At 41.3% G+C, this 27,675-nt stretch overlaps 1 protein-coding gene and 1 long non-coding RNA gene across 3 annotated transcripts; one reads left to right on the forward strand and one right to left on the reverse strand.

The window, feature by feature from the left end:
* Positions 1–2,974: 2,974 nt before the first annotated feature.
* On the reverse strand, positions 2,975–4,134 carry LOC114055662. Its single transcript, XR_003570794.1, has 2 exons — positions 4,022–4,134; positions 2,975–3,413 (listed from the first exon to the last, which is right to left on the reverse strand). It is a non-coding gene; the product is annotated as an uncharacterized LOC114055662 (long non-coding RNA).
* GALNT15 (polypeptide N-acetylgalactosaminyltransferase 15) lies at positions 3,404–27,590 on the forward strand. 2 transcript variants are annotated; one of them, XM_027880035.1, is made up of 11 exons: positions 3,404–3,581; positions 3,787–4,320; positions 9,218–9,384; positions 10,088–10,292; positions 17,640–17,807; positions 18,404–18,521; positions 19,303–19,497; positions 22,338–22,469; positions 23,570–23,671; positions 24,525–24,665; positions 25,571–27,590. In XM_027880035.1, exons 2-11 carry the CDS (start codon positions 3,788–3,790, stop codon positions 25,715–25,717), a joined length of 1,908 nt encoding a protein of 635 aa, XP_027735836.1. In that variant the 5' UTR covers positions 3,404–3,581; position 3,787; the 3' UTR covers positions 25,718–27,590. The 2 variants fall into 2 exon arrangements, with proteins under 2 accessions (XP_027735836.1, XP_027735835.1); XM_027880034.1 differs by having other exon boundaries at positions 3,404–4,320.
* Positions 27,591–27,675: the final 85 nt, after the last annotated feature.

A 27,675-nucleotide genomic window follows, 5' to 3' on the forward strand; every position in this document is an offset into this window, starting at 1 on the left:
TGCTTTGTTATATTCCTGGCAGTAAAACATGGGCTCTGCACATCGAACATATGTGTTGTTTCTTCATGTACGGATAACATAACACGTCACGTAACATTTAATAACTACGTGATGGGGAATAGTTTGGACAAAAATGCAAGCCAAAATGAGGTAGGGAGGAAAGGGTAAGTACAAACAGCTACAGCACATTGACTGAAGGGTTTATTACTCTAAATAAGGCAACTACATTTCCTAATATTTTTTGAATTAAGGATAAGACCTAGATTTGATTTCATGTTCTAGTTCTTGACAATTAAGGAGCAAAATTTGCAACAGTAAAGGTTGGTGAATATTTTCTTAAAGAATGGAGTAGTCAATAATGCTTGACTTCCATTTACTGAAGATATTTATACCTTCCACAACTGAACAGGACAGGTAGGAACATAAGTCTTTTAGTTCTTGCCTGGGTTGAGCAGCAGGAAAGTCAACACAATATTGGCACTGGCCAACATTGGCACTGCAGGTTGGCCCTTTTTTGGAGCAATTGCTGATATGTTTGGCACAACCTATAACATGTTCCTTTCCCACTGACTGAGGAGCTCTAGGGTCTGCTGTGGAAGAGCAGTCCAAGGATAACAATACTATTTGTGGGCAGCCTCTTCATGGGCTCCTTGCATGAAGCAGCACTTAGAAGTCTGGACCTCAGGAAGAAGGCAATGGCTCTAGGTCTGACAATAGAGCATGGGACACACAGTGCTTCTTCCTCTTCCATCAAAAGATGCCCAGGAAAGGGTCCTAGGAGAGGGAACCCCCCCAGAACTAGGTAGGAGGAGCAACCCATTCTGTTTCCCACTGAAGGGCCTACTTTTGAGTAACCAGAGGTAGAAAGAAAATGCCATGGATAATGTCTTCTTGATGTCCAGATAGGGAGGTTATAAGAAAGCGCTGCTGTTATTCAAATGCATTTCGGAAGAAAGATGTTCCCTCTCCGACACTTAAGGGTTCATTCATTGGAAAGACAATATCTTTTGTATGATGGTGATGGAAAACCACAGTTTTAAGACATGAGGGTGGAAAACATGCTGGTTGAAGGGAGGTGGTGCAGGAAGGCTCACTGTGCAGAAGAAGGAATAGAGGCTGCTGGAAGTGTGCCACCCAGAGTTTTATACTTGCACATTTAATTGACTACACTGACCAAACGTCTTCTGTAGTTGTTCATTTCTTCTTTGTTGAAATGGTCAGGATATATAAAAAGGCTGGATTCCCTACGCCTATGGTTCATTGATAATGCTGCCTATCAGCTCTGTCCGAAAAGTGTCTAAGATTGCTGTAAATTTGTTAAGTGGGTGTCTTTTCATTTGTAGCTGAAACTTAGCTGCATGAGTGATCCAGGTGGATTTAGCAGGACAGAATTTATACAGCAATTACTAATGCAGGCTAAAATAATCTTGATCAGAGTTGTTATAGCATCTGGCTAAGCTATTTTACTCAGGATAAAATATTAATTCAATTAATTCAAAATACCTAGGTAGCCCAGAAAAGTTAAAAAAGAAAAAAAAAAAAAAAAAAGCCAGTAATGCTTTCTGCCATTTATTCCACATACTCTTCAGTTTCTCCTTCCAATTTTATTTTTATTTTATTTTATTTTTATTCTGTATGCCCAATAATAGGACTCCATGGAACTAAACCTTTTGCAAGTTGCTGGTGCCTGCTTTTTCCAGAGTGCCCTGGACAGGTCTCTTCCATTTCATTTTGTCTTTCTATGGCTGACACATGCTGTTATTTAAATGAATGCTTTTGAACTCAGATTTTTTTTAATGCAAATGTGTGCTGCTTCCCTATTGAATTGAAACCATCAACACTTCTTTTTCTCTATGAAAAATAGGATAAAGAGTAATGTTCTCAGGGCTGAAGGTGGGTTGGGATGTTACTTTTCTGTGAATTTAAGCTACAAAAAGGAGACACGTAAAATGGTGAAGTATCAAAATATTGTTTCAATCTTCCTTCTAACCAAGATATGATTAAAGCAGTGTTATATCTTTTAAAGAACAGCTGAGGAAGGGAAGGTGCCAAGACACAGCAGAATGGTCACATTACCTCAAGGCATTCTGTAGGGGAGTACACACAGAAGTGTGAGACACTATATCCCTCCAGCAATCTTAAGGTTATGAGTTTTGAAGGTTATGACTCATTTTAATTTGAAAGTAGGTGTCCTCTCATTTTGACTTTTTGGAAGCTGTCTACCAGGAACCATAGGCTGAACTTACAGAACATCTTAGAGGGAAGTAAGTAGCAGGGAAGAAAGTAAAAAAGAACAGATCCTTGGTTCCCTTTAGAGTATACTGGATTCTTATCTTCAGACTTTTCTTCTAGCTATAATGTCTAGAAATGTACTTTTAAATAAACATGTGAATGTGAAAGTTCTCAAGTTTATCACATGCCTCCTGAAGCTGGAGCTTTCTGCTCACCAAATATTACAAGATATGCAAAACACCCCATGCCATGCCCCAGCATCAAATGGATTGGTAACACCTGAGTTACATCCATCCCTGATCTCTGCCAGACCAAAAGGCATGTGATGTTGAAGCATGTGGACTCTCTCACCCCTCCTCCCATTGGACAAGCATCCATCTCATAGCAAAAAATGCCACAGTCCATGCCCAGTAGCACCCTTGCCAGCAATATTAGCAAACAGACCTCAGAGACTGAGCTTCCCTTTTAATCACAGAAGTTGTTGCTTTCTCTCAGTGTCAGTGGTTGTTGTTCCAGCTCAGGCTTTCTACATGTTATTCCTGGACTAATGAAAACTGAAAGCGCTCCCTGCCCTGCAAATACCAAATTTATGGATGAGGAGACAACTTCAGCCTGCCAGGTGATAATTTGGCACCCTTATGTCAGTGTTAAAATCCCTACAGCTGTAATTATTTATTGGATATGAAATATACTCCAGCTAACACATTATCATATGAATAAATCTAACCTTACATAAAACATGTGCACTACATCTTTTATTCAGTTTATAAAATTCTTGCTTCTTACTCCGAGCATTCTCAGTCTAATATAGCTACTCAGAAGTAACAGCAATCGATGGTATGCCTTGATTTCTTTTCTAATACAATGTTTTGCTTCTTGTATTTCACCTCTTGTGGCTTTTGCAAAGTTTTGATTTGATAGGACAAGCACAGCGAGGGCATTAGGACCAAGAGAAAGACACACACGTTGCTCTGTATTATGTCTGGCAAAGTGCTTCCTGACTGAGTGCCGTAGTTATGTGTGAAACAAAGTCAGGGACCGACTAGTTCTCATCTGTTGATCACAGTTAAGTTGAAGCCTCCGAACGGAGGAGAGCTGTCAGATCTGCTTTCAGAGATACAGTGCTTCAATCCAGTCAGCAATTGGAAACTTTGAAGAAGCAGGATCTATCTGGAAGGAAACTATAAGAAACGGGATTTCTTTTGACTTAGAATTTTAAAAGGAAAAAAAAAATCAAGGCTTTAGTTACTCTTTTAATCAGCAAAACATGTGCTTTCCTAACTAAGCTGGGACTCTGTATAATAAAGGATCTACTTTATTTCGCTGGATCCATGCTACGTTTTACTACAGTAAGTAAAATATTAATAGGAATGTTATTTTTTTCTGTAAATAGAGAGGAAAGTATGAAATGGCATCAGTGAAATGTGAGGGGAGCAAAAAAATCCTCTTGGCAGATAGTGAAAACCAGAGCTTCTGTGCAACCTGAGGACTGGAATCTGAGGAAGACTGAAGTGATATTTAACATGACCATCTGTACTGTTTTGTCACCAACAGTATGTTCCTGAAGAAGAAGTGCAGATATGGATCACGTAAGCTGCAGTTTCTTTTGTTGTTTCTGATGCTGGGTTTTTTGCTACTGATGGTTACAATGCTGAATCCACCACCCAGCAATCAGAGCAAGGAAGGGACTTTCCAGCCTGTGGAGTTCAACCCCCGGGAAGGGTATCAGATGGACTTTGCGGAGACCCAAGAGATGCTGGAGACCCAGGAGGAGAGCCAGCAGTATTACCCTTTGGATGGTCTGTCGCCTTTCATCTCCCTGCGGGAGGACGAGCTGATCGTGGCCGTCGTGTCGCCCACCGGCAAAAGGAACCACAGCAAGGCCAGGAAGGGCTATCGCGTCGTGAAGCAGCAGAGCAGGCGGTCGGAGGGGGACCCCGAGTCGCTGCCGCTGTCCCTTCCCCTGCAGGCTGGGGAAGGGGCTGCCCCGGGGGAGCGGCCGCCCGGCCTGGAGACCCACGGCTTTAACGAGGTGCTCAGCGAGCGGATCGCGCTGCGCAGGGACCTGCCTGAGGTACGACACCCGTTGTAAGTAAAACACCCTATTTCACTTCGGGGGAAAACTTGTCTCGTTCCCCGCCGCCGCGCCCTCCCCTTCTCCCCCTCCTCCGCCCGCCACCTCTCCTCCTCCAAACCCCGCGTCTTTCCTATCAAACCCGCCGCTCCGGGTCGGGAGAGCGCTTTTCCCCGCGCCGTGTGTGGAACACCCCCCGTTCCCCGGAGCCAGGGGAGCTCCCAGCCTCGCTCCGGAGGTGGTTCAAGCCCTCGGGAGCCGACGGGCCGCAAAGGTGGAGAGGTGCGCGGGGTTGGGGGGGGCCGCAGCTACGGCTTCCTTGGTCAGAAAGCGAAGCGCAGCCGAGCGCCCCGGCCCCAGCAGAGCCCACGCGTGTCTGTGTGCGCTCCGCTGCGCCGCCTCCCCCGGCCCCGCGGGGCCCTTGGGGCGAGCGGGCGGCAGCGCCCCCTCCCGGCACCCTCCGCAGGTGCGGGCGGGCGACAGGGCAGGGAGCGCTCCGGGCGCCCCCGCGGGTGTCTGTCCGTCCGTCCGTCCGTCCGTCCGTCTGTCCGTCTGCTGGGGCCAGAAAGGGAATCCGCGCCAGGCTGCCGAGCGGGAAAGGCGGCTGCCCTCCTCGGCCAGGCCCCGGGTTCAGCCCACGTGCCTGCGCTGTGATGGGCTACGGGCTTGCAAAGTGATAAAGCAGTCGCGAGTTGGGGCTTTCAGCTCTCTTAGAATAAGAGTGACCCAGTGGTCACCTATAAAAATGAACCAGACCCTGAGCTGATGCAGCCTCGCTTTGCATACTGTGTGCGGTTTTGTGCACCACAATATGAAAAAGACATTGAGGTATTAGCGTCCAAAGAAGGGACACGAAGATGAGGAAGGGCCCGGGGCAGAAGCTTTACTGGGAGTAGCTGAAGTCACTTGGTCTGTTCAGCCTGGAGGAGACTGAGGGGAGACCTCATTGCAGTTACAACTTCCTCGTGAGGGGAAGAGGAGTGGCAGGCACTGATCTCTTCTCTGTGGTCACCAGTGACAGAACTCAGGGGAATGGTCTGAAGTTGTGTCAGGGGAGGTTTAGGTTGGATATTGGAAAAACGTTCTTCACCCAGAGGGTGAAGCCTGACGGAGTTCAAGAAGCGTTTGGATGATGCTCTCAGGCACATGGTGTGACTCTTGGGGATGGTTCTGTGCAGGATCACCAATTGGACTCTTTTTGGGTCCCTTCCAACTCAGAATATTCTGTGACAAATATTGAAAGGAAACTCCTGGGAGGAAGGAAAGTGGAGTTCAGTGTGTCTGACCAGAGCTGCCAGCACCACCGTAAGTGAATGTGAGGCTACTGCATTACATTTGGAGCCTGGAGACTTTTAAGTCAGTTGCCCCAGCAGCCCAGGAGGGGCAGCTCATCACACTTCTTATGAAGGATCTGAGGTGTATTTATTATCAAGCTGCCCCAGGGGAGGCTCAGGTTGGACATTAGGGGGAATTTCTTCACAGAAAGGGTGATAAGACATTGTAATGAACTGCTCAGGGAGGTGGTGGAGTCACATTTAAGACTGGACATGGTACTCAGTGCCATGGTCTCATTGACAAGGTGATGATCAGTCAAAGCTTGGACTTGATGACCTCAGAGATTTTTTTCAACCTAATTGATATGCTTCCCTGCCCAAGGAAGAAGGAAAGGATGTGGGTGGGTATCTTTATTTCTTTCCTTCTGCAATGAAACCTATCATAGCTTTCCTCCAGGAAAGAGTGGAAAGATACAACAGAAAACATTTTAAGCAAGACATGGAATAATTTTGCTTTCTAGTGTTCATTTTCATGTGTTTAAAGGCAGCTGGCAGCTCTAATTTAGGGGACAGTCTCAAAGAAAGAGAAATGAAACAGTGTTTTCTATACTTGATGACTAGGTTCAGTGTAAATTTGGATAATTCCATTAAATAATGAGATGCAGATATCATTTCAGTTATTTTTTGGCATGTTTCACTGGCAACTCTTTGAACTATGTAATGTTCAATGGAGGAATGATGACCCTGGTTTACTGCCTGTGATGTGAGCCAAAAACCAGTTTTATTTTGGCAGCTAAGGGGCCATCCAACATGAGATAGGTCTAGTTAATACTAATCTCAGGAAGATTTAAGCCATGGTCTCAGAGCTCTTGGATGGATTTTGCTGTCTGACTAATTACAGCCTAAAGAGCTCTCAAGACCACAGCTTACAGAGCCCTGACTGAAAACCCAGATCTCAGCATCTGAGGCTGACCTAAATCCAGACCATAAACCTGCAGCAGAGGTATATCTCTATGCCAGTCCTGTCCTTTATGGCACAGCACACAAACCCCAATGGTATTTTTTAGGCATAGTTTAGTCTGGGGGCCTGGATCACAACTATGTCAGTCCAGTTTTACAGCAGTGTAAAACGAGAGCAAACCAGAATCAGACTGTCTATGTCTCTAATCTATTTTAGTAGTGTTGTTCATAATAATGTCTGTTGTTATTTAGTTAGAGGGAAGCCAACCAGAGATGTTTCGGATGAGTTAGTGCTACGGACTAAGTCTCTCTCATTTTACTTGAAATTGGATGGGAAATTCTTCACACCAGAAGAGGCCCACCCTCTGAGGTACTTCCATCTCTTCCAACCCTGCTATCAGTCGGTCCAGCTGCAATTGACACCCTCCTGGGACACCCCAATCAAGCCTGCCATTGTGACTTTTATGATGGGGGTTCTGCCCAAAAAGATCTCTTGGGCTTGAGTGTCAAACGTATCCAGGCAAAAGAAACTCACAATGTATCTACAAAGGTTTTAAGTTTCATTACAATAGTATAGCTTCCACCAGAGTGCTGTTGGGAGCCGAATCTTAATGAGACATTTTTCTGAAGGTGAGTGGGAGTCTATGCCTTTGCTGTGTCAGAACTGCTCTCTCTTCATTGCTGCATGTGACAGTTCCTTGTTTTTCACAAATTGGATTAAATCACTATGTCTCATATCAGTCACAGCCCTGATTTTTTGAAATGCCAATTTTTGATGGACAGTCTGTGAAACTGCTCCAAATTACAGGGAAGGTATTTCTGAATACCAGTACCCTTTTGAATTTTTCCAAAGATTAGATATCTATATTGAAAGTCTTTGCCAATCTCCATGGCAACTAAGCACTTGCCACTTAGGTTATGTATTCACGTACAGTTATAAAAAATCCCTAATGTAAACAATCCCCCTAATGTAAACAATCCCTAATGTAAACAGTCCCCCTGATGTAAACAATCCCTAATGTAATAAATAACTGTGCGAATGTCAAAAACTAATCGATCCCAGTTTTGAGGATACAGGCCGAAATCTTCATTGAATGCACGACTTGCAATATAAGGGCCCAGTGGGAGGGATATGTTAATGAAGAGGGTGGGTTATGCTAACTAGGGGATGGATTATGCTAACTAGATGATTACACAATTCTTTGTTACAATTACAAAAGTGGATAATATTCTCCTGTAGCGAGGAACCATGTGGGGGTAGAGAAGAAAAGGGTTTCTACATCGTCTGACAACATCACCACAAAGTCTTTCATATCTTGCTGAAGGAGACAGGACAATCAAACATAGCTAAATATTAATGGGTCTTGTGAGGAGGCTTTTGGCTCTTAAAGCAAAGAGCTTCCCCCAGCTCCCACCGTCCATGGCTTTCTGCTTAATCCTATCAGCTCTCCTGCTGATAGCTAAGTTTCAGATTTGAACATTAGGGCGCTGAATGACTGTTACTCGGGAAATGAGAGTATTTAAAAATGTGCATTCTGTTGTAGGCAAAGCAGATATACAGACGGTCTTTGCATTTCTGCGAGGGGCATTGGAAGGCATTTTCTGGAAAATGTGCATCTTCATGCCCGGATAGCGTGTCCTGTGTCTCTGAACTAGGACTGGTACTCTTTTGTCGTGAATGCAATTTGTAGGTCCTTTGCTTACAGTTATGAAACAGCCGTTGTTTCAGGAGGGTTTATGGTTTTCATGTTCAGTTTCTGTGAGGATGAGCAGAAAGTGTTTTTCGTCTTTAAATGCTTGAGTTGTCCAAGCAGCATCTAATTCATGGTAATTTTGATGGAAGTTGTTTCAATGTAATGGGTGAAAGCTTGCCCCAATGGAAAACTGAGGAGCATGGGTTCCAGCTGCACTCTGGAGCATCTCTAGGAATGCCATACACTGACCCACATAGCCAGGTGTCTTGTAGTAGGTTGTACTAGTACCTGGAGTTGTAAAGTAATAGCAGAAAATGGTATAGAGAGAATCTGCCCGGCTGTCAGCCTCATTCATCAGTGACTCATTTTCATTGGAAAAAGCAAGCTTTACAAAATTTATAGTGAAAACACATTTACTTTCTTAAATATATCTGTATTTGTATTCATGGTCCGTGTAGGGATCTATTTCTTTCCTGTAGAGGAGTGAGATGTTGGGTTCATTCACTAGGATCTTGGTCAGGTAGTCCATAGGTCTACTGCTTTGTTGTTAGTTTTAAAGGTACTGCATTTCAGTTTGCTCTTTTCTCTGTTACTTGAGAAAATGTGGAAATTGGTAGAGGCTGACTGATTTGCTTTATACCCCTCTCAGCTCTGTCTAATTGTCTTTATGGTTTTTCTTTGCTCCCTGGACCATTTCTATTTTGAGCTCTGTTTTTTGAGGCAGCCAGAGCAGAAAACAAACTATCCCAGAACACAGAAAAACTTTCCTCTTTTTGTATTTTAATTTTTATAGTGTCATTCCCATATTTTTACTTTGTATTCCAGTGCTGGACACATTAATACTTCCTTTTCTTAGAACTAAGCTGAGATCTTAAAGTGCTTTCCATTCCTGAAGAGTTAAGAGTTGCTGACAACTTTGCTCTGAGAAAAAAAGTAGCCAGTTGTACCAGTGTTTCCAGTGTCTTCTTCATTTGATCCCGCAGGTGCCTACAGCAAAAGTATGAGTCCAGTCTGCCTACTGCAAGTGTCATCATCTGTTTCCATGACGAAGCCTGGTCTACTCTGCTGAGAACCGTGCACAGCATTATGGACACAGCCCCAAAGGCCTCCCTCAAGGATATCATCCTGGTTGATGACCTCAGCCAGCAAGGTAGCCCCCATTTCTCTGTATGTGAAATTTCTCTCTTTTTTCCAAAGCTTCGGGGAAGAAACTGTCCTCCTCCAAGAAGTGCATGAGCAGAGTCGAAGGCAACAAGGACCCTCAGAAAGAGAGCTAAGCAGAGCCCAGAGCTCACTCTTCCATCCTTAGAATTCAGTTAGACTTTCAACTTTGAAATATGTTTCTTCCCCCCCCCCCATCATTTACAACCACTCTGAAATTTCTTACTTTAAAATAAGATCACAGTATGCAAATCTTAGCTTTCCCACTGGACCAGATCTGCTACCATAATTTCCAGACTTGGATTTTAGCTGAAACGTGGAATGGAAAACTCCACAATGCTAAAGTAATTCAAAGTGCTTGGGAAAGCCAAACACCTGTAGTATGTCACTGTGATCTGTGTATTTTTTTGAGATGATGAGAGTATCCACCTTTTGCTGAAAAGAGGAGGCTATTAAGCTTCTCATGGGAATAGTTTCACACCTAGTGATTCTCATTTTCCATTAGTCTCTTCTTCCCTTTGACATTATGTTGCTGTGGAAATATTTGGAACTTGGCCTACTTTGCCATTTAAAACTAATGACCCCAAAACATTTTACCAGCAATAAGTAGCATCTCTTAGTACCTGTTGCTTTTCTTTAATAAATCTTGAATCAAAGCTAAAACATTTCAGCGACTGTTGTGTTTCTGACAGGGCCCCTGAAGTCAGCTCTGAGTGAATACATCTCTAAGCTGGATGGTGTGAAGCTCATCCGGAGCAACAAGAGGCTTGGAGTCATCCGGGGTCGGATGCTCGGAGCTGCACGGGCAACCGGCGACGTGCTCATCTTCATGGATTCGCACTGCGAGTGTCAGAAGGGCTGGCTGGAGCCCCTCCTGGCCAGGCTGGCCAGCAACCGGTAAATAACCCCGTGGCCTCTGAGCTCCCTGTATATGCTCATTGCTGCTGAAAGAAACGTACTTGGAAAGCGTTGGGTAGCTTTTTTTGTGCTCCCTTGGTTACCTTCTTGCTTCTGGTGGCATTGCTTTTATTTTCTACCTTATCACCACATGCATCGCTCTGATATGTGGGAAGCAGGACAGGTCACACAGCTGTTAACCCTCACTTCACGCCCAGTGTCACTGAAATTTCACCCTTTGTATCCAGTTAGAGCTATAAGAAGGCTTCCTGGAGGTCTGAAATAAAAAGGTTGCAGTCTCAAACTTCTTTGCAAATGGGCAAACATCCACCAGAGAAATTACGATGCGACTCCATTATTTTTACTTTTTAGCTGTCTCAGTGATAAAGCCAAGAATAAAATTCTTTGTGCTCCTGAGCCAATTTGGCTATGTACCAACGTCACCTGTACCATTTCTCTTCAGCAGAAAAAAACCCAGACTTCCTGGGCAGCATAGACAGTTCCAGCTAATCACAGGTACTTTCACTGACACTAAATTGACAGAGTAAGGTAGAGAGTCATATTTCTGAGCCTTTCATGTTTAGGGTGGTGCTTGGGCCTGCTCTCTAGTGTGCAGCTGAGCTCATTTATGCAGTCCACAAGTCCTTCAAAGAGATTAAAACCACTGCAAATGTTTCTAGAATTACATGTCAGTAAATCCTTTATTAAAGGGACTTTTCTGAAAGAAAAATTTGTGCATTAACTTGTCTATCATTACCCATAAGCCACTTGAGAAAAAATTACTTGCTAGAGGAGGTAAAATCAAAAAAAAAGTCCTTAAAACTCTTACCAGACCATTAAATAGTCACACAAAAGACCTTCAAAGGCTGTTTCCAGTCACTATGTTTGCTTATAAGAGAATTAATGTGAGTTTTTAGAAATTATTACATCATTTGAATGAAAACATTAAGAATACTGAAAGCAAGAGTAATGCTGCCCTAGGATGACAGGAATATTCTTTTTGAAAAGATTCCTCCTTGGAAAAGCAGATTATTTTTTGTTTGCTGACTAATTAGATAATTTATAATGAATAAACTTCATGATTCTTCTGCCTTGAGCTATAGTCTATTTTTGATGCTCATGCAAAACCCCTGTGTGTTAGCCACTCCTTATTCAAGGGTGTATTGCTGAAATAAAGAGTTACAAAAATCTTGGAGGAGAGCTATAGTGAAGGGAGAATTACAACGGCAAGAGAGAAGTCAAGACCCCACCACAAGTGCCAAAAATTCCCTGTCAAAAATTATCTCTGTTGAGGGAATGCAAAGCCACCAAATCTACTATTGTTCCAAGATTCTGTAGCCCTGTCACCAGGGAGTGAGAAAGGAGTTCTCTTCCTCTACAGGGATCGTATGATCATTCACTTCTCCAGGAGAGCAGAATTTAACCCTGAGTTAGCTAATGTTTAATTGGATTAATGAAGCAAAGGTGGAAGAGTGTTTGGATAATAGCATGGGCTACGCCATCCCTTTCTGTATGCCCTATCAGTCACTGTGCCTGACCCTGGAAGCTTTGTCACTGCTAGTGTGGAGAACCTGTGACATTCTCCACTGCAAAGGAAAGACAAGCTCTAAGGCATCTGACAGTCACTTTCTAATGCTGTTCCTCTTTCTCCAGCTGAAGAATGGTGATAATAACACTGACCTGATAAGGAAGTTAATTCATGATTTTTTGTAAATTGCTTGTAATTGCCTGCATGGGGATCACCATGGAAATGTAAAGCATAGTCAACTTGGCTTCATTTAGCAGTTGAGGAGCTGTTAAATTGAATCATGTGCATTCCCTGAGACTACCCAAATGAGGAAAGTACAGTGAAAAAAAACTTACAGTGACTGGTGAAATATCCATCTTTCCTCTTCTTAATGTACCACTCAAGCTGTAACTCATGCACTTTTGCTGGAGAGTCAGGATGGGAAATTACTTATCTAGAGTGAGTGAGTTTTTTGCTGGCAAGGAAAAATGCAGCCTTTCCAAAGCTCAAACCTTTGTGGGAGCTTAAAGGATCTGGATGGAAGTTTCAACTTTGAAAATTGTGATTAAGCCTAATTTTTTAGGCTCCAGATCTACCACTGTTACTGTGACTTGTCTTAGAGTGCCCTGAGTTAGTCTGGAGTTGGTCTGTAGGGCAGTATTTAAGTACTTCTTTAATAGCTTCGCCATTCCTGATCACGCTGAGATCCTTACCCAAACTGAGACCTCACTGTGAGTTGAACATGCTCACAACAAGGGAGTTACTCCCAGTATTTAGTAGCCTGTGGAAATGCCAGATAGGACAAGTACAAGAAAAATATTCCAGTTTTACAGGTATGGAAATATTTGACAGATATTTGACTTGCTCTGGGTGATGATATTTCATCTCCCTACATGATGGCTTAATTCACTAACACAATCAAATTTATATTCCTGCAAAAGTATATTAAGTCTTTCTAAAATCATTGAACGTGCATTTATGGGCACCTTGATTGGGATTAGTTCTGTGAACCATACCTAACAAATTGACTGGGAAGCTGTGCATCAGTTTAGCATATTGCCTAGAGAATGGTTCAACGGTTTGTAAAGCATTCCTTGACATTTTGATTATTCAAGGATGAATATTGTAGGTACCTGGGCAATATTAGAAAACTAGAGCAGATGCCCCACAGACCATTTCATTTGACAACAGTTTTTGTTCCAAGCTAATTCCAGGTGAGTAATATGGTGCATAGCAATGCAGCTGTGCCATTATTAGAGTCGTCTTTTGAAGGGTTTGCCTTTTCCAGGAGACTGCGGAAGACAGCTGCTATTTTGTATTCTGTCCAAAGGCAGTGAAAGGCAAAGGGAGCATATGATGGACTGTACCATGAAGCCTTGAAACTGTTGTCCCCTTAATCTAAAACCAGTGGCCATTATGCTGAAGCAGGATGATTTAAAATAAAGAAAAAAGATCCAAAGAGTGTTTCCTGAGAATACTGCATGAAAGCAAAATGAACCCTGATTATGTCCTTGACAGGGAATTCCACATCTAAATAAGGTCTGGGCACCATAGCTGTGGCTTGCAAAGGGGTAGCTGGCCCTCAGGACCTTTCTCCCACTCCTCATTGTAAGGGTGTTTCCCTCTGTGCCTATACCACAGTTCAAGTATCATGCTTGAAAACAGAAGCCTGTAACATTATTTAAAAAGCTTATCTAGTTTTAAAATTCTACTTAGCACTATGATTCTAGGTCACTAATCTTTAATGAAAATGCTGATAAATAGAATTAGAAATTAGCACAGCAGCGGAAAGGTACTTCAGCAGTGGAAAGGTACTTCATCATCTGTCTGCTCCCATTGAGGAGTAAATGGGAGCCTCAGCTTGCAGATACAGGAACATAAAATAGAGCTCTTCTGTCCAGAAAATTTCTGTCTGGTTTTGATTTTGTGGTAATATATTAGAGAGGAGGGAAATATTTTGCACCAACAATGAAAAGCTCCTTCATCTCTTTTCATCTGACTCCTGACTTTCCAGTGGCCCATATCCCAGCTTTTTGAGCTAAAAAATATATAAGCCATCTGTTTTCTGACCTCTCACTTGCAAGCATGATGTTATGCATTCAGAGCCCATACAGCCCCAGCATCTGAGCATGCAAGTCCATGCTACTCTCCTTGTATTGAAAACCTTCCATATCCTTCACATATAACAGACTGTTTCCTGGGATTTCTGTGCTTGCTTGATCCTTTTATATCCTCTATTTGTCAATAACACTCATTTCAAATTCAGTAAAAGATCTGCATTTACATGGTATGTTATGGGAAGATGCGTTATCTCTTTACAGTCTTTCACAGTTAATCAGGATCAAAAGGTGACCTATTTTAAAGAAGCTGAGATAAAGAAACTGAAGACAAGAATCTAAACCCAAAAGCAAATATTACTGCTTAACACAGGAGCAATGAGGATTTAGGCACAATTCATGGAACAGCACCCTCACTGTCCAATGTGAAAATGTGTTGGTTACCCCTACAGATTTTGTTATCCCACGTACAAATTTGAATATTTTAGCAGAAAAGACAGCTTCAAAAATTGTTACTTTTTAATGAAGCATTCCCTTTGCACTCTAGCTAGCCGAGATTTGTTTAGTGAGTAGCATATTAATAGTCCCTCCATTCAAGGAGACTGTTCATGTGCCCTGAGTTAGTCTGGAGTTGGTCTGTAGGGCAGTATTTAAGTACTTCTTAATTAGCTTCGCCATTCCTGATCACTGCATTTTATCATGTTAATAACCTTATCTACTTTCAAATGTTTTGCATTACTAAGACTTCAGTTGGCCAGGAAGGTGTTTAAATGAAAATGCAGCATGCTGTGAAACCAGCTTGGGTCCTCAGCTACTCACTGAAGTTTAAACTATGTGCAGAGACAGAGAACTTGGACTGCCTGGATTTCCTAGATATCTAATTTTTTCAAGAGTAATCCACTCTGAAACTGGTTGAGGAAAATACATGGTCTTTCTGTTTCCTTTGGGGGATTTTTTGTTCCTCCTTACTTAAGGGGGGATTTCAACAGATTAAAATGTTTCTTTCCCACCCAGATACACAAAATACAAAGAAAGCATAAGTTAATAAAAAACGCTTTCAAAGAAAGTGTATCTAAAACTTCAAAATAGATATGTTAATTAAATCTTCCTCTCCTCCTGTTTCCTAATCTAAAAATAGAAAAGAACATAATGTCCATGGTGACTGTCAAGGGTCATGGGAAGACATTTCATTACCAATTGTATTTGGTTGACAAATCCCAAACCAGGAAACTGTTCTTGTTTGGGTTGGTCTTTTTCATGGAATTGTGACCTTTTGTAGTTCATGTGTGTTCCAAGCATTTGAAATATTCACAGATTCATCAAATGGTTCAAAGCATTGCTGCTAGTTGTATTTGAATTTCCTGTTTTTGCCTTTCCTTGGATTCCACAGAGTAAAATTAGCAGTAGTTTGCCAGTGTTTCATTTCAAAGTGCTGAGAAGCTGCTGTCTGCCAGTTATGCAGTTAAAACCAAGAAGAATAGCTAAGAACATCTTCCAACTCTCAATTACCTTCTCCTGCAAATTTGCATTTAGAACCACCATCTCCGAATATGCAAAAGCAGATTTTTTTTTTTAAAGAAGAATTAATACCAACCAAAAACTAGGTAAACAGTGCTTGATTAAGATTAAAATTGAACATTACCCACTTTTCACATAAGATAAAATTTCTGGATTCCTCTGTTTCAGATCAGAAAGATCCTCCCAATTTTTGGTTTTAAGAAGGTGTGTTTCTATTAGTTTCAGCAGAGCAATACCAGTTTATACTAGGTGAAGATCTAGAATTACTCTTACAAATGTAGTATTGAAAAATGTTAATCTTGGCATTCTGAAAGAGTGCTACTAGATTAGTATCTAGTGCTACTAGATTAGTAGCTCTAAAATACAGTTTGCATACAACTGTACGGGAAAGGAGATTGGATTTTATTTTGTTCTGGTTTACTGTTGAATTTATCCAGGGTAGAATGTAGAATGTGACCTATTCAGTGAGTTATTTTCAGCTGTCTTAAACACTGTAATTTTCCACATCGTACTTCACAGATAGTTTGGATAATTGTTCGGTCTCCAAACCATTAGAATCTGTTACATCATTACAGGTATTTTTCTTGAACAGCATTGAAAAATCAATGCCCAGTTACAAGAACTACTACTGTGGTACTTACTTTTGTGAGCAATTGCACTGATACCAGAAGCATCATTGGAGTTTGGAGTTTTATAGTGGCAGCAATTTAAGGTGGATCCAAAAAAGAAGAACAGGTTTTAAATGGATGAAATAATATGAATGTGGGATAGTCTGAAATCATCCGATCCAGAATATATCTGAGCATATCTAAGTATATAAGTATCTGTAGAAATGCTCCTGCTGGCTTGAGCACTAAGTGATTTCTCCTGTCCTGGATGCAAAACTGTGCCACAGGGGTATAATTAGAGAATCAGGGGAGGATATCAGCTTTATTATTTTTAGTATAATTTCTCTCCCTTTCTCTTGAGTCCTGCAGAGGGATGACAGCAACTCACTGCCTTAATGCAGTGGAGACTTCTGAGGTGTCCTTTCTTCATTGATAGTATTGTGTTTTCAGCTAATTTCTCTCAAGCAATTTCTGACCAACATACAAATTTTTAAAAGAGGAGATTAGAAACACCTACTTTTTGCCCCCAAATTAACCATTTCATTTTTCTCTCTCTCTAACAGAAGTTATTTTCTAGAGAAATAACTACTTGAGAATAATTTCCTATATGGACATTCCTATTCCAGAACAAGAGTAATTTTTTCCAGCATACTTTAATCCCTCTTAAATATTACTGTTTTTTCTCCAGAGGAACTATAGTTAAGCCCTTAGTCTGAGACCAGAGACTATCCTTTTTGCATAACAGAGAAGAAATAGATAATGTTGTTCTTCAACACTTTTTCCTGCAGTCCCGAACACCATTGCCCTTAAACTCTGACAATTTTCAAATATGATATGTCATTGGCCTGGAAACAAGGAACACCGAAGGCTCTTCTAACTACCAGTTAATTCCAAGATGATGTGCAAGCATGCTGCAAAATACTGACTTGTTTGCCGTGGGGAAATGTCTAATGCGTCTTCTCAGACTAATCCAAATTTAACTCAAGTTAGCAATGAATTGAAGGATTCCCACTTATGGTGTAATGGCTGTGTTCTGGCTCTTAAAAGTAGATTCCACACTGCGACAGTGCATTTGCATGAGCATTTTAAGACTGTGATAAAATACAAACAGAAACTGGCTTATATACTCAGTAATTGATGTTTTGCAAAACAACCAGTAGAACAAACTAAAGATAAGTGTACTCTTCACTGGCCTGAAGTGACAAACTTCACTTTGTGTGTAGAGTGTATGGGAAGTGTGTGGAACAGTTACAGAAAAATCAAAAGATGGTAAAATGTGTGAGGCCAAAATCATCTTTTGTTATAAATTTTGCATCCACGAAGAGCCTGTAACATCAGAGGCTGGGGGCTCTGTGTGAAATAGCTTTATAAGAATTGTGATAGTTAATTCATAGCAAAATCCTGAATACCTTTAAATGACAATGCAAGGTACAGGGGGCATCAATAAATTATTGATCTTTAGATTCTTCACTACATGCTCAGTATTCCCATGCCCTGAGCACCTGAGCTTCTATCAGCAGGGAAAATAAGAGCACTCAACATTTAGAGGAATGCTTATGCTCGACAGTGTCAAAGAGAAGAACTAATGTTTGCTAACGGAGTAGTGAACTTAATTTATGCTTTGGTTTGGGAAATAAATGGTACTGTCTTTTTTCAGAAACAGTGTCATCTCCCCTGTCATAGACGTCATAGACTGGAAGACTTTTCAGTACTATCACTCTGTGGGCCTGCATCGAGGTGTTTTTGATTGGAAATTAGATTTTCATTGGGAACCGGTGCCAGAGCATGAAGAGAAGGTACGACAGTCTCCCATCAGCCCTATCAGGTAACAGTCCATCAGACAATGTGCCTCCACTCACCTCAGCAGCAAACTGTACAGTTTGAGTCATCTTCCAGCTCACAGGAGAGAAGTGGTTACTTGCATATCCTCGGTTAATATTTTTGAAGGGAAAGGGGTTTTTGTTGACACTGTTTGTTTTGGCCCTCAATAATTATTCCAACTAGATCGCAGTCATTCTTTCAACCTGACCAGTATTTTCCACACATTCCCACAACGGGTGCACAGCCTGACCAGACAAGGTGTGGAGATTTGTAGGGAAAGCAAGAGTGGGTCATAAAGAGTTAAAAGAGATATCTTAATCATTATCTGTTGTGGTTTTTTTTTTTTTGGATGTACATGTATTCCACATTTCCCATTGTTCTGAGCCTTATTCAGCTCTTGACTTCCTTCCCCAAGCAAATCCTAGAATTAGACTCCAGTTGTTCTTTCTTTGATTAGATAATCAATTCATTCAAGCTTATGCAGAGCAGTATTCAATTTTTTTTAATACCATCTCTATGGAAATGGTGGGATTTTCACGCTTCACAATAATTCCTTATCCAAAACTCAAGGTGTTCACTTTCAAACTGCTTTTTACACAGGAGTCCTGTGGTAGCTGGTGCAGTGGTGGCCATGGATCGGCATTACTTCCAAAACACCGGAGCTTATGATTCTGACATGACCATGTGGGGAGCAGAAAATCTGGAGCTGTCTATAAGGGTAAGAACCTCCATTAAAACATCAAGCTGTGGTAACCATTGGGCTTTTAAGGAACCTAAGTGAAATGGCAAGGAGGTATTTATAAAGTAAGTTAAGTGCAAAACATATCAGGGTATTCAGATTAAAATCTTCTTTGCAGAAATCTATCCCCACGCTCTGCAGTCTGTCAGGACAAAAACATGCAACTGCTCTGACTTAGGAGCATTATGTCAGGAGATGGAAGTTTTGTTGGCTATTGCTATCTGCCTGAGGACTGAGTCACTGCTTTTGGCACCCTCTGAAAGCTGCCTTTTTCTATTTTGGCATGTAACATGCACTAAAGGGAGAGTACCTTTATTTCTTTGCCAACCTGTAGTTTTAATAACAAATTACTTATATTAAATCCTTCGCATTGATTTTTGCTGAATACAAAGAGTAACTGATATTAAAAAGCAATGAAAAGTGCAGGCACGAAGGGTATGCTCTCTTTAATGTCCCAGACAAGAGAAGATGTGACCCCAGGTCTCTCCACTACACTGCACTGTTTGTGCACAGAAAAACATAAAAGCATATAAATAGTCATGCTGGGTCAAATCAGAGGTCTGAACGACCAGCATCTTCTCCGTGCCTCAGTATCTGTGGGGAACTGTGTATGATGAAGAATATAATAAGGCTCTTGCTGCTTCCAGCAATGTGTAGCTTAGGATCTCCTGAGGCAGTCTAGAGTAAAGGAGCTTCTCCTTTTCAGAGAAAGGTAATCTAAATAAGGTAATCTCCTTTTGTGCTTTCACCCATGTTCCAGACTTGGCTCTGTGGTGGCTCTGTAGAAATTATTCCATGCTCCCGAGTCGGGCACGTCTATCGACATCACATTCCCCATGCTTTCGCCTATGAAGAGGCCATCGTGAGGAACAAAATCCGGATAGCAGAGACCTGGCTGGGCCCGTTTAAAGAGAACTTCTACAAGCATGACACAGTGGCTTTCTTAATCAGCAAGGTAAAGACATCTGTAGTGGTTTGTTTCTGAGGGAAGGTATGTGAGTTGAGGTGGGTGAAGAGGGTGGAATAGGGGTGGGGATGTCTGTTTGCAGTCAAACATTCCACGAGCATGGTGCTGGGGATGGAATTTTTATTAAACCTTCCAGTGGAAGAGCTGTCGGATCAGGAAGAGAAGAAAGAAACTTGTGCCTAAGTTCAGCCTTGTGCTTATTGAGCCATGATCGCTACAGCCCGGGCTGCCACCAATCCCAGCAGCTCTAATGAGCTCATCCACACTGGTGAGCACCACCAGGTCCGGCAATGCTTCACTTGTGGTTGGTTTGTCTAATACACAGACAGTCCTGCATGTTCAGTCACTGCAGGGCTGGCCATCACCTCAGAAAACCAGATCCAGCAGGAGCAGCATTATAGCGGGGAGAGGAACAGGGCTGTGTGCCATGCTTCTCTCTTGTCACCTTGTCTGACCTCCTTGCACTCTGCGGGTGGATCTGCCCCTCCAGTCCGTCTGCTAATCCTATAGTCTGTGACTACTACATTTCCTTTTTTACTCTATTTTCACATCTTTTTCAAAGCTTCTCTCTCCTTCTCTGTGTTGCAGGTCTGAACTCCACTGGCCACGAGTTCGTCAGTTGACTCCCAAGGGTTACAGCCATGTACCCAAAAGGGGGACACTAGGCCAAGTCTTTTAAAATGGGCAGTTAGATCCTTAAATCATTTAATAATTTCCTGAAGGCTTTTCTTCTCAGCTCAGAAGAAATTCTCTGTACTAAAAACTACAGTCACCAATGATACAGTTTACTAGCTGTAAGCAGCATGACCTTTTGCTTGAGTTTATTCTTGCCAAAATACTTTCAGTACTTCTAAGTAGGATGCTCCCTCATATTACCTCTGTGCCCAACATACCATAATGTAAACAGCTCTTTTTCTCTTTTTGTTTCTTTCATAGCCAATATTTTCAGCATGCCAATGCAGCAGGATGTAATTCAAAAGGCACAAGCAAGGACATTATTGCTGCTCAGCTGCAAAGGGCCCTGTGGGGATTTACTGCACTGAGAGAGTGAGCAGAGCAACCTATGGGCCACTACAGAATTCTCTGTGAGCCTTAACCACCAATATTGCCCACTGCAGAAAACAACCAGTGACCCCCATTAGGTTCCTTTATAAGCCTCCTCGCTTTATGGTCTGTATCACATCTTGCACAGGATGCCCATGGTGTGAGCATTAAACAGATGAATAATGCTCTTCCCATCTCTCTACTATTTCAGCCACGATCTCCTTTGCTCCTTTTCTTGTGTGGTTTGCTTATTTAATTTACAAGCACAGTTTCCTTTCAGATTGGTTTACAGGGATAATGATTTTCTTTAAGTTATTTACACCATTTTTTCAGCATCAAATGCAGACTGTAACTAGTGTGACAAAATGAGATTGATCTACTGCCATTATCTTCTTCAGCCAAAGCAGTCTTATGAGAAACATCTCTTTTTAAGGGAAGCATTTTACTTTTCTCCTTTCCTTTTCCAGGAAAACCTCTTAGGAGACAGGGTTTGTGTGGTGCCGAATTGCTGAACTTTGTTCTTATGTTTATTGAATCTGAGACTGACACTAAACTATGAGGTTCTCTTTAACATATTGCAACTGTTGAGCATTGCCTGGGCAGTTTACAGGGGCTGGCAAACAGTGCCACATAGCATGACTGATCCCTGCCTTTAGAAGCCGATACTTTGCCCTTGATCTCCAAGGCCCTTAATTTGTCAGTGCTTTCCGTGTTGCAAAGTCCTTTTTATGGATACAGAGATATGGCTGGTCTGATGAAAAAGTTATTTACAGGCAATTCTTTGCTTATGTTACCAGTTTTAATTTTTGATGTAGAAATCCAGACCAGTCTCCTGGAATCCCATCCAAACAGCATTTTTAAAAAGTAGAAGCATGAAGGGGGGAGATCTATTGCTGGAAAGAAACAGGAGAAAGAATCTTAAGGCTTGTGAGATATTTTCAATATTTGGGCACGAAGAGATTTAGAAAACTGTTTTGTGTGGGTTTGAAGCTGAAGGATTAGACACTTAACTGCTTGGAGTTTTCAGAACCCTGTTAGCCATCTTCAGTGCTAAATACCCTCAAATGTTCAGGCTGTCGGTTCTTTGCAGTGCAGGTGCCCATAACTGCACCAAGGGTTGCAGGCATTTGTCTTTCTTCAGAACAGAGGAAGAGTCTATATTGTGTGTGTTTATAATTCAAGAAAACACAGAAATCATAGGAAAGGTTTTATCCATTTATAGCTGCAAAAGAAATTTGTTTACTAGATTTAGTAACTGTCAGATAATATATTTTGGGCTAAATTCTGTCATCACTTGCCCTCTGATCATGGAGGACTGACAATAACTGTGTAATCTGGGCTGTTAAAGGCCAGGAAATTGAGTTTTACTCAGAGGGACAAATTCTATACTGAATGATAATCCAATACAATACCACTGAATTTCAGTGCAACAACTATCAAACTTGGTCTTGACTTTTTAAAATAAAAATATGACAAAGACTGACTTATCTTGCAGTATAATGATCATTTTTAGAGGAAATACTTGTTTTCACAATGCATGCTACTTCCAAAATATTTACTTCTGTCACAATGCCAGACTGTGGATGTTTTAGCTCAAAGTTTGAGAAAGGCTTTAGCTGGACCTCCTCCTTTGCAAGAGATATTGATAAGAGCCATATATCAATATCTGTAACATGTAGGATAGAAAAGGTGGTAGAAAAAGTTCCTATTTTCACTCCTAGCCTCTCTAACACAAACACACTGTAACCTTGTTGCCCTTATGCTTTCTCCCTTCCTCCATAAAGGCCGAGAAGCCAGACTGCACCGAGCGCCTCCAGCTACAGAAGAGACTCGGCTGTAGGAATTTCCAGTGGTTTGTATCAAATGTGTACCCTGAACTTTCCCCACCTGGAGACACACCAAGATTCTCTGGCAAGGTAAGAGAAAACATCCTATAAAGAATGATCAGTGGTTTGAATTATTCAAAGACTCCAGTGTCACTTCTGTGTACTCAGGGAGCATAGAGTGAGCAATAGGCTATTCCTGCTTTGAAACCTTTATTGTCCAAACAGACAGTGCAACAAGAGTGGGAGGAGAAAGAAAAGGACAGAGATAAAGGACTGGCTCAAATTCTCACATAGATGTTGAAACCCAGCCAGGAACTGAACCCAGATTGTCTGACTCAGTTCAGTGTCACAGCTCAGAGGATCCTAACCGAAGGTTTTTAAGGTGCCATTAGTAAAGGAAAAAAATTGTATTGCTTCATGCAGATGGCAACAGGAACAGCAGCTGAGATATCTCTGTGCTGATCCATGTGCACAAAGAGAAAAAAGCATTTCTTCAGCTCTGCACTCCTCCCAAGGACAGAAGTAGTAGCAATAGCAGTTCCTTGTCTGACTGTGTACAGGAGGCAATATTCTCAATGTTGTTGTTGTTGTTTTTAAGTAACCCATAGTTGATAATTATAATTCATTAAATATTAATTTATTCCCAGCAGCCTTAACAGAAGGGAGTTTCCCCCCAAATAAAGGCAACCAGTTTTTCTAATTAATTCATACTCTGCTATTTGGAGCCAGATTTACTGTGTCCTTTTACTATTTTGTCTGCTCTTTATTTTCCAAGTTTGCTTGAGAAGAGTGTAAGAACTGAGTGTAGATGACAGGAATTGTCACATGTTTCTTTTCTTCTGGAATATCTTGGGTTTTTTCTGACTACAGTGTCTAGTTGAAGAGCAATTTTCCATTAGCATGAAAAGGTTGAAAGATTTCTTTTAATTATCACAATAGTTAAAACCAGAAGTGGGTGTCTCCAATTTAAACAAAACTCACTGGGTAGCACTGACCTTTGGTGAAATTCTGTCTTTTATATCCGATCAGTTTGCAAGATCACTATGTAAGACCTAGACTGGAAAAAAGTAGTGCCTGAATTATGAACAAAAACATGTATCATAAAGGGATACAGTCATAAAAATGTTAGCTGAAGGATATTTTGGTTGTATCCAATTGTGAGTTTTCTTGGTATAAATCTTTACTTACAGCTTTACAATACTGGTGTTGGCTTCTGTGCAGATTACAGACCTGGAAGAGCCACTGCAGAAAGCTCCATCAAACTCTCACCTTGCAGTGACAGTCTCACCCAGGTAATTTATACTTTGAGTATACAGGCATTGTGTCAGATCTAGGGAACCATGCAGAAGACAGTCGCTCCAACGTGTAAGTAGCTGGGTTGACACTAGTGGAAATAACTGATGTGTTCAGAATTAGGCAGTGTTAAGGTAATGGTGCCCACGCTTCTGCAGCTGAGTAATTTGAAAAGCTGAAGTGTTTCATGTGTCACTGATACACATACTTTGCTCCAGGAGACATCAGTAAGTGACTATTTTTTTGGCATATTTGATAGTGTCTGGGGAACAGAAAGCCTGTGAGTAAAAAATACATAACAGTTCCAGAATAATGGGAATGGGTTTCCCCCATTAGTGACTAAAACTGAAGTTTAGCGTCTAAACTGCAATCTAAAGCAAGAGGGAAATTCATGTAGACTCACAAGCAGAAATTAGTCTAGCAAGTTCATGCTTTAAAAGAAGCCAAACCAATACAGACTGACTGCAGGTATTTATTCCAAGTCCCAAGCAAGTTTTCCTGCTCACACTGAGCTCGGGGTGAGCTGCAGGTGCATTTCTAAGTGCACTGTGTGAGGACACTGCCAGAAACACCCTTCTGTTCAAATATTTATTAAACTAGAAAATTTTATTACAGGATGGGTTTATTTTATACATAATTGTAGTTCACAAAGCCTCTTCTTAGGTAAATAGTTATGCCAGAATTAGCTAGCACGGGGGATTGCTTTGAACGGTCAAGGTTGTTGGGTCTTTGTCACTCATGTTTGGGCTGTACCTCAACAAACACATACAGGAAATTGTTTTTGGAATTAGCTTTTAGAAATTAATTGGGATGTCTGTCCATCATTGTTCAAACAAATGCTCCCTCTTCCAGCACTTTGAATATACCAGCATGAAGGAAATCCGGCTTGGTTCTGCTCCGCTCTTTTGCTTTGATGCCAGACATGGGAAGGTTATCCCTCAAAACTGTACAAAGGAGACAGACAACAGCCACCAGCACTGGGATGTCCAGGAGGTCAGTAGTGACTCTGCTGTGAGGGAAAGGCAGCTGATGGCGACTGTGGGATCACTGGGTGATTTACAGCATTTGTGTGGGGAAGGGATGAGGTATTTGAAGGGCAAGTTTCACTTCTGTGCCATTTGCAGCCAGAAAACTTAGGATGTCTCTTGCCCATTTACACTATATGAAATACATTTGGTTTAGGAATATAAAGTAGAAAAATCCTAACTTTATTCCTGTGTTCTTGTTTTCACTGTTTGTCTTATAGAAATAGAATCAGGATCAGTGGTTGCGAAAATAAGAGCAGGGCAAATCTTTGCTGACTTCTTTTGGATAGAGAAAGGTTTTGGGAATCCTGAACTCTCCCATATGAGAGCCCTCTGTGAGGAGCTCTTAGTGGGAAACATTAAGTTTCCTCATGTATTGTAAGAGAAGAGCAATATCAGAGGAATTCAGTGTTATTTAGTGGACTTCACTCAGCAGGAACTCCTCTACAAGACTGAAAAACCTCATGCTCTGGGACAGCCAAAAAACAGCAGTTACTGTAGTCGTAGGGATGCAGCAAGCCTCTGGGACAGTTCCTACTGTAATTTGGTTTGATTCCTAAGGGTCCTTCTGAAATTTTGTGGTCAGTAGTACTGAAGCTGATGCTGATGACAACCTGTAGCCACAGGAAACAAACAGTGGTGGAAAAGAATTCTGCACCTACCACTCCTGTCAGCTTCAGAAGGAACTATGAATATTTACTGTGCTCTGAGCACTAAGTTAAACCTACTCATTGTGTTTGGAGTAATACTTAAAAAAAACTTGAACAGCAAGTCCATACTGGTGATCTACTGTACATAAAAATTTTCTAGCTTTTACTGGAAATCCCTTATTTTTATTTTGTTCTTTCTTTCCCTTCTTCTCTCACCTTGTAGAATGGAATGATTGTCCACGTCCTTTCTGGCAAATGCATAGAGGCAGCAAAGAGTGAAGATGAGAAGGACTTGTTTTTGTCTGCATGTAACAAGAACGCAAATCAGGCATGGCAATTTGAACGTTCCCATGGGCTACATCAGAGATGACTGACAGGTCTCTGTGGAGGTCAAGTCTCCCAAAATTTAACATTACTTCTGCTTGGGATTTAAGATGCATTTCCTGCATGGACAAGAAAGATGTTGGTGTTTGTTGTAGCATGCGGGGAAGTTAGGAAGGTCTCTCATCCAAAAGCCTGGCTCCCGATTTACTCAACTCTAGCTAAAATTTCTATTTATTCTGCGAAGCAGAGAATAAAGAGACTGTGAGCACCAACAGATTCTCAATTCTACTATTGCAGAAGACAGTTAAGTTTGCCCTTTGAAGGAAATGTGGAAAATTGGCTTCCAGACTGCTTGTCTTCAGCATATTCTGTGACTTCTGAATACAGGAAAATGAATGTTTGTGAGACTTTTGAAACTGTAAGAGGAAGCCAGGCAAGCCAGGATAAGAGTTTAGCCTTCTTTAACAATGCACTCGACTCATATAAAAAAAAGTAAGTTTTACATGTATAAAAGTAGTAAATGTTTCCACATGTAATAGCAAAAACTTTGTTTTCCAACTAGCCTGAGCCAAATTTCTACCCTCTATGAGATTACACAGAGAATAAATTAGCACTTAATTAGGCACTAATCGACTTGGAATACTAACAGTCCTCAGAGTTTGGCACACCCTTCCTTAAATCCTTAGTCCACAATCTAATTTGGACGGGAGAATGAGACTGAAATATTAACAACTTTTTGTTTTGTTTTAATGACATTTAAGAACAACTCTTCAGGAAACTTTTGTGGTAGAAAGAAGGGTAACAGCTTAGCTCTGCTTATTTGCAAATAGAAAGAATTGGTGGCATCCATTTGCTCTTGGAAAGCCATGGGCTGAGCTTATTGTAATTATTACAGTAACAAAAGTGCTGGCTGAAAACAGCAAGTGAAGGGAAACAGCAGGTTTTAACAGGAAGAAAATATTGGTGCTTGCTTCTATTTGCTTGCAGCCTGAGTTAAGTATTTCACACTGTGAGTTTTAGCCAAGAAGGTATTGTAGATTCTTGCTGTCATGGCTCTCCAGGCTGATCCTCAAAAGACCAAATTTCCCAGAGCAACATCTTCTGCAGAGCCTGCACTGCTGCTGACCTGCTGTCTTTTGAAGGAGTGAATGAGAGTTGAGGTTAGGTAACAAGAATGGTCTCATACAGTATGCAATAGCCAAGCAAACTTCTACTTTAGTCTTTTGTTAGGGTACTTTCAATTTTGGAGCTAGAATCAGTAACAATGACACTTTTCAAGAGCCAGCTAAGACAGAAGAACAAAGATTTGGGAGTCTTCCCACATCAGCAGCACACCCAATTTACAGTATAAATCAGTCATGATCCCATGTATTTATTAAAGGGGGTGGGCATCATTAATGAAACTTAGTTAGGTTTCGAGATTTTTTTCAAGAGGGAAAATTGTAGTTTGTTTGTTGTTTTTTTTAATGTACAGCACGTTGTTTAGAGAAAGGAAGGAATAAGAGAATATTCTGCTCAGAGCCTTCCAGTCACCTGCTCTTGGTAAATCATAATAAACTGGTATTGAGCATATCAAATTGGTTACAACAGAAGACACAAACATCATGTTTGGAGTATTGTCCAACATATTTCCCAGCATCTAGTTCCCTGTCTACTTCAAGTGCTACAAATTCCACATTATGTTCAGGCATCATTTCAATCATCCCAGTTATTACTCCTGCTTTCTTTGACAGCACCAGAATCTAACACTATTTCTGCTGTGTCATTTAAAATTTCCTGAGATATTGCTGAAAATGCTTTGACTCTCAGCTGAGAAGATGGTGGCAACCTCTTCCAGAACAAGTGACCCCTGACCATTGCCCAAATTTAGGGTGAGAAAAGAGAATTTTTAAAATTGCATAAAAGCTGAGTAAAATGCTGTTTTATTGACATGTCATTCCTTTATTTAAAATTATAAGTATACCAGATTTTAAATTATGTATTATTTATTTTATTTTGGACACT

The sequence above is a fragment of the Empidonax traillii genome, unplaced genomic scaffold (genome assembly GCF_003031625.1).
Source record: "Empidonax traillii isolate 1590-97213 ecotype Southwest subspecies unplaced genomic scaffold, ASM303162v1 scaffold64:size1360303, whole genome shotgun sequence".
Lineage (NCBI taxonomy): Eukaryota > Metazoa > Chordata > Aves > Passeriformes > Tyrannidae > Empidonax > Empidonax traillii.

What these genes read in the sequence shown, in the direction of transcription:
- GALNT15 (XM_027880034.1), top strand. Translation starts at nt 3,788, where the DNA reads ATGTTCCTGAAGAAGAAGTGCAGATATGGATCACGTAAGCTGCAGTTT. An exon ending in CCTGAGGTACGACACCCGTT is followed by an intron (nt 4,321 to 9,217) that starts GTAAGTAAAACA and finishes TTGATCCCGCAG; the next exon opens with GTGCCTACAGCAAAAGTATG. An exon ending in TCTCCCATCAGCCCTATCAG is followed by an intron (nt 17,808 to 18,403) that starts GTAACAGTCCAT and finishes CTTTTTACACAG; the next exon opens with GAGTCCTGTGGTAGCTGGTG.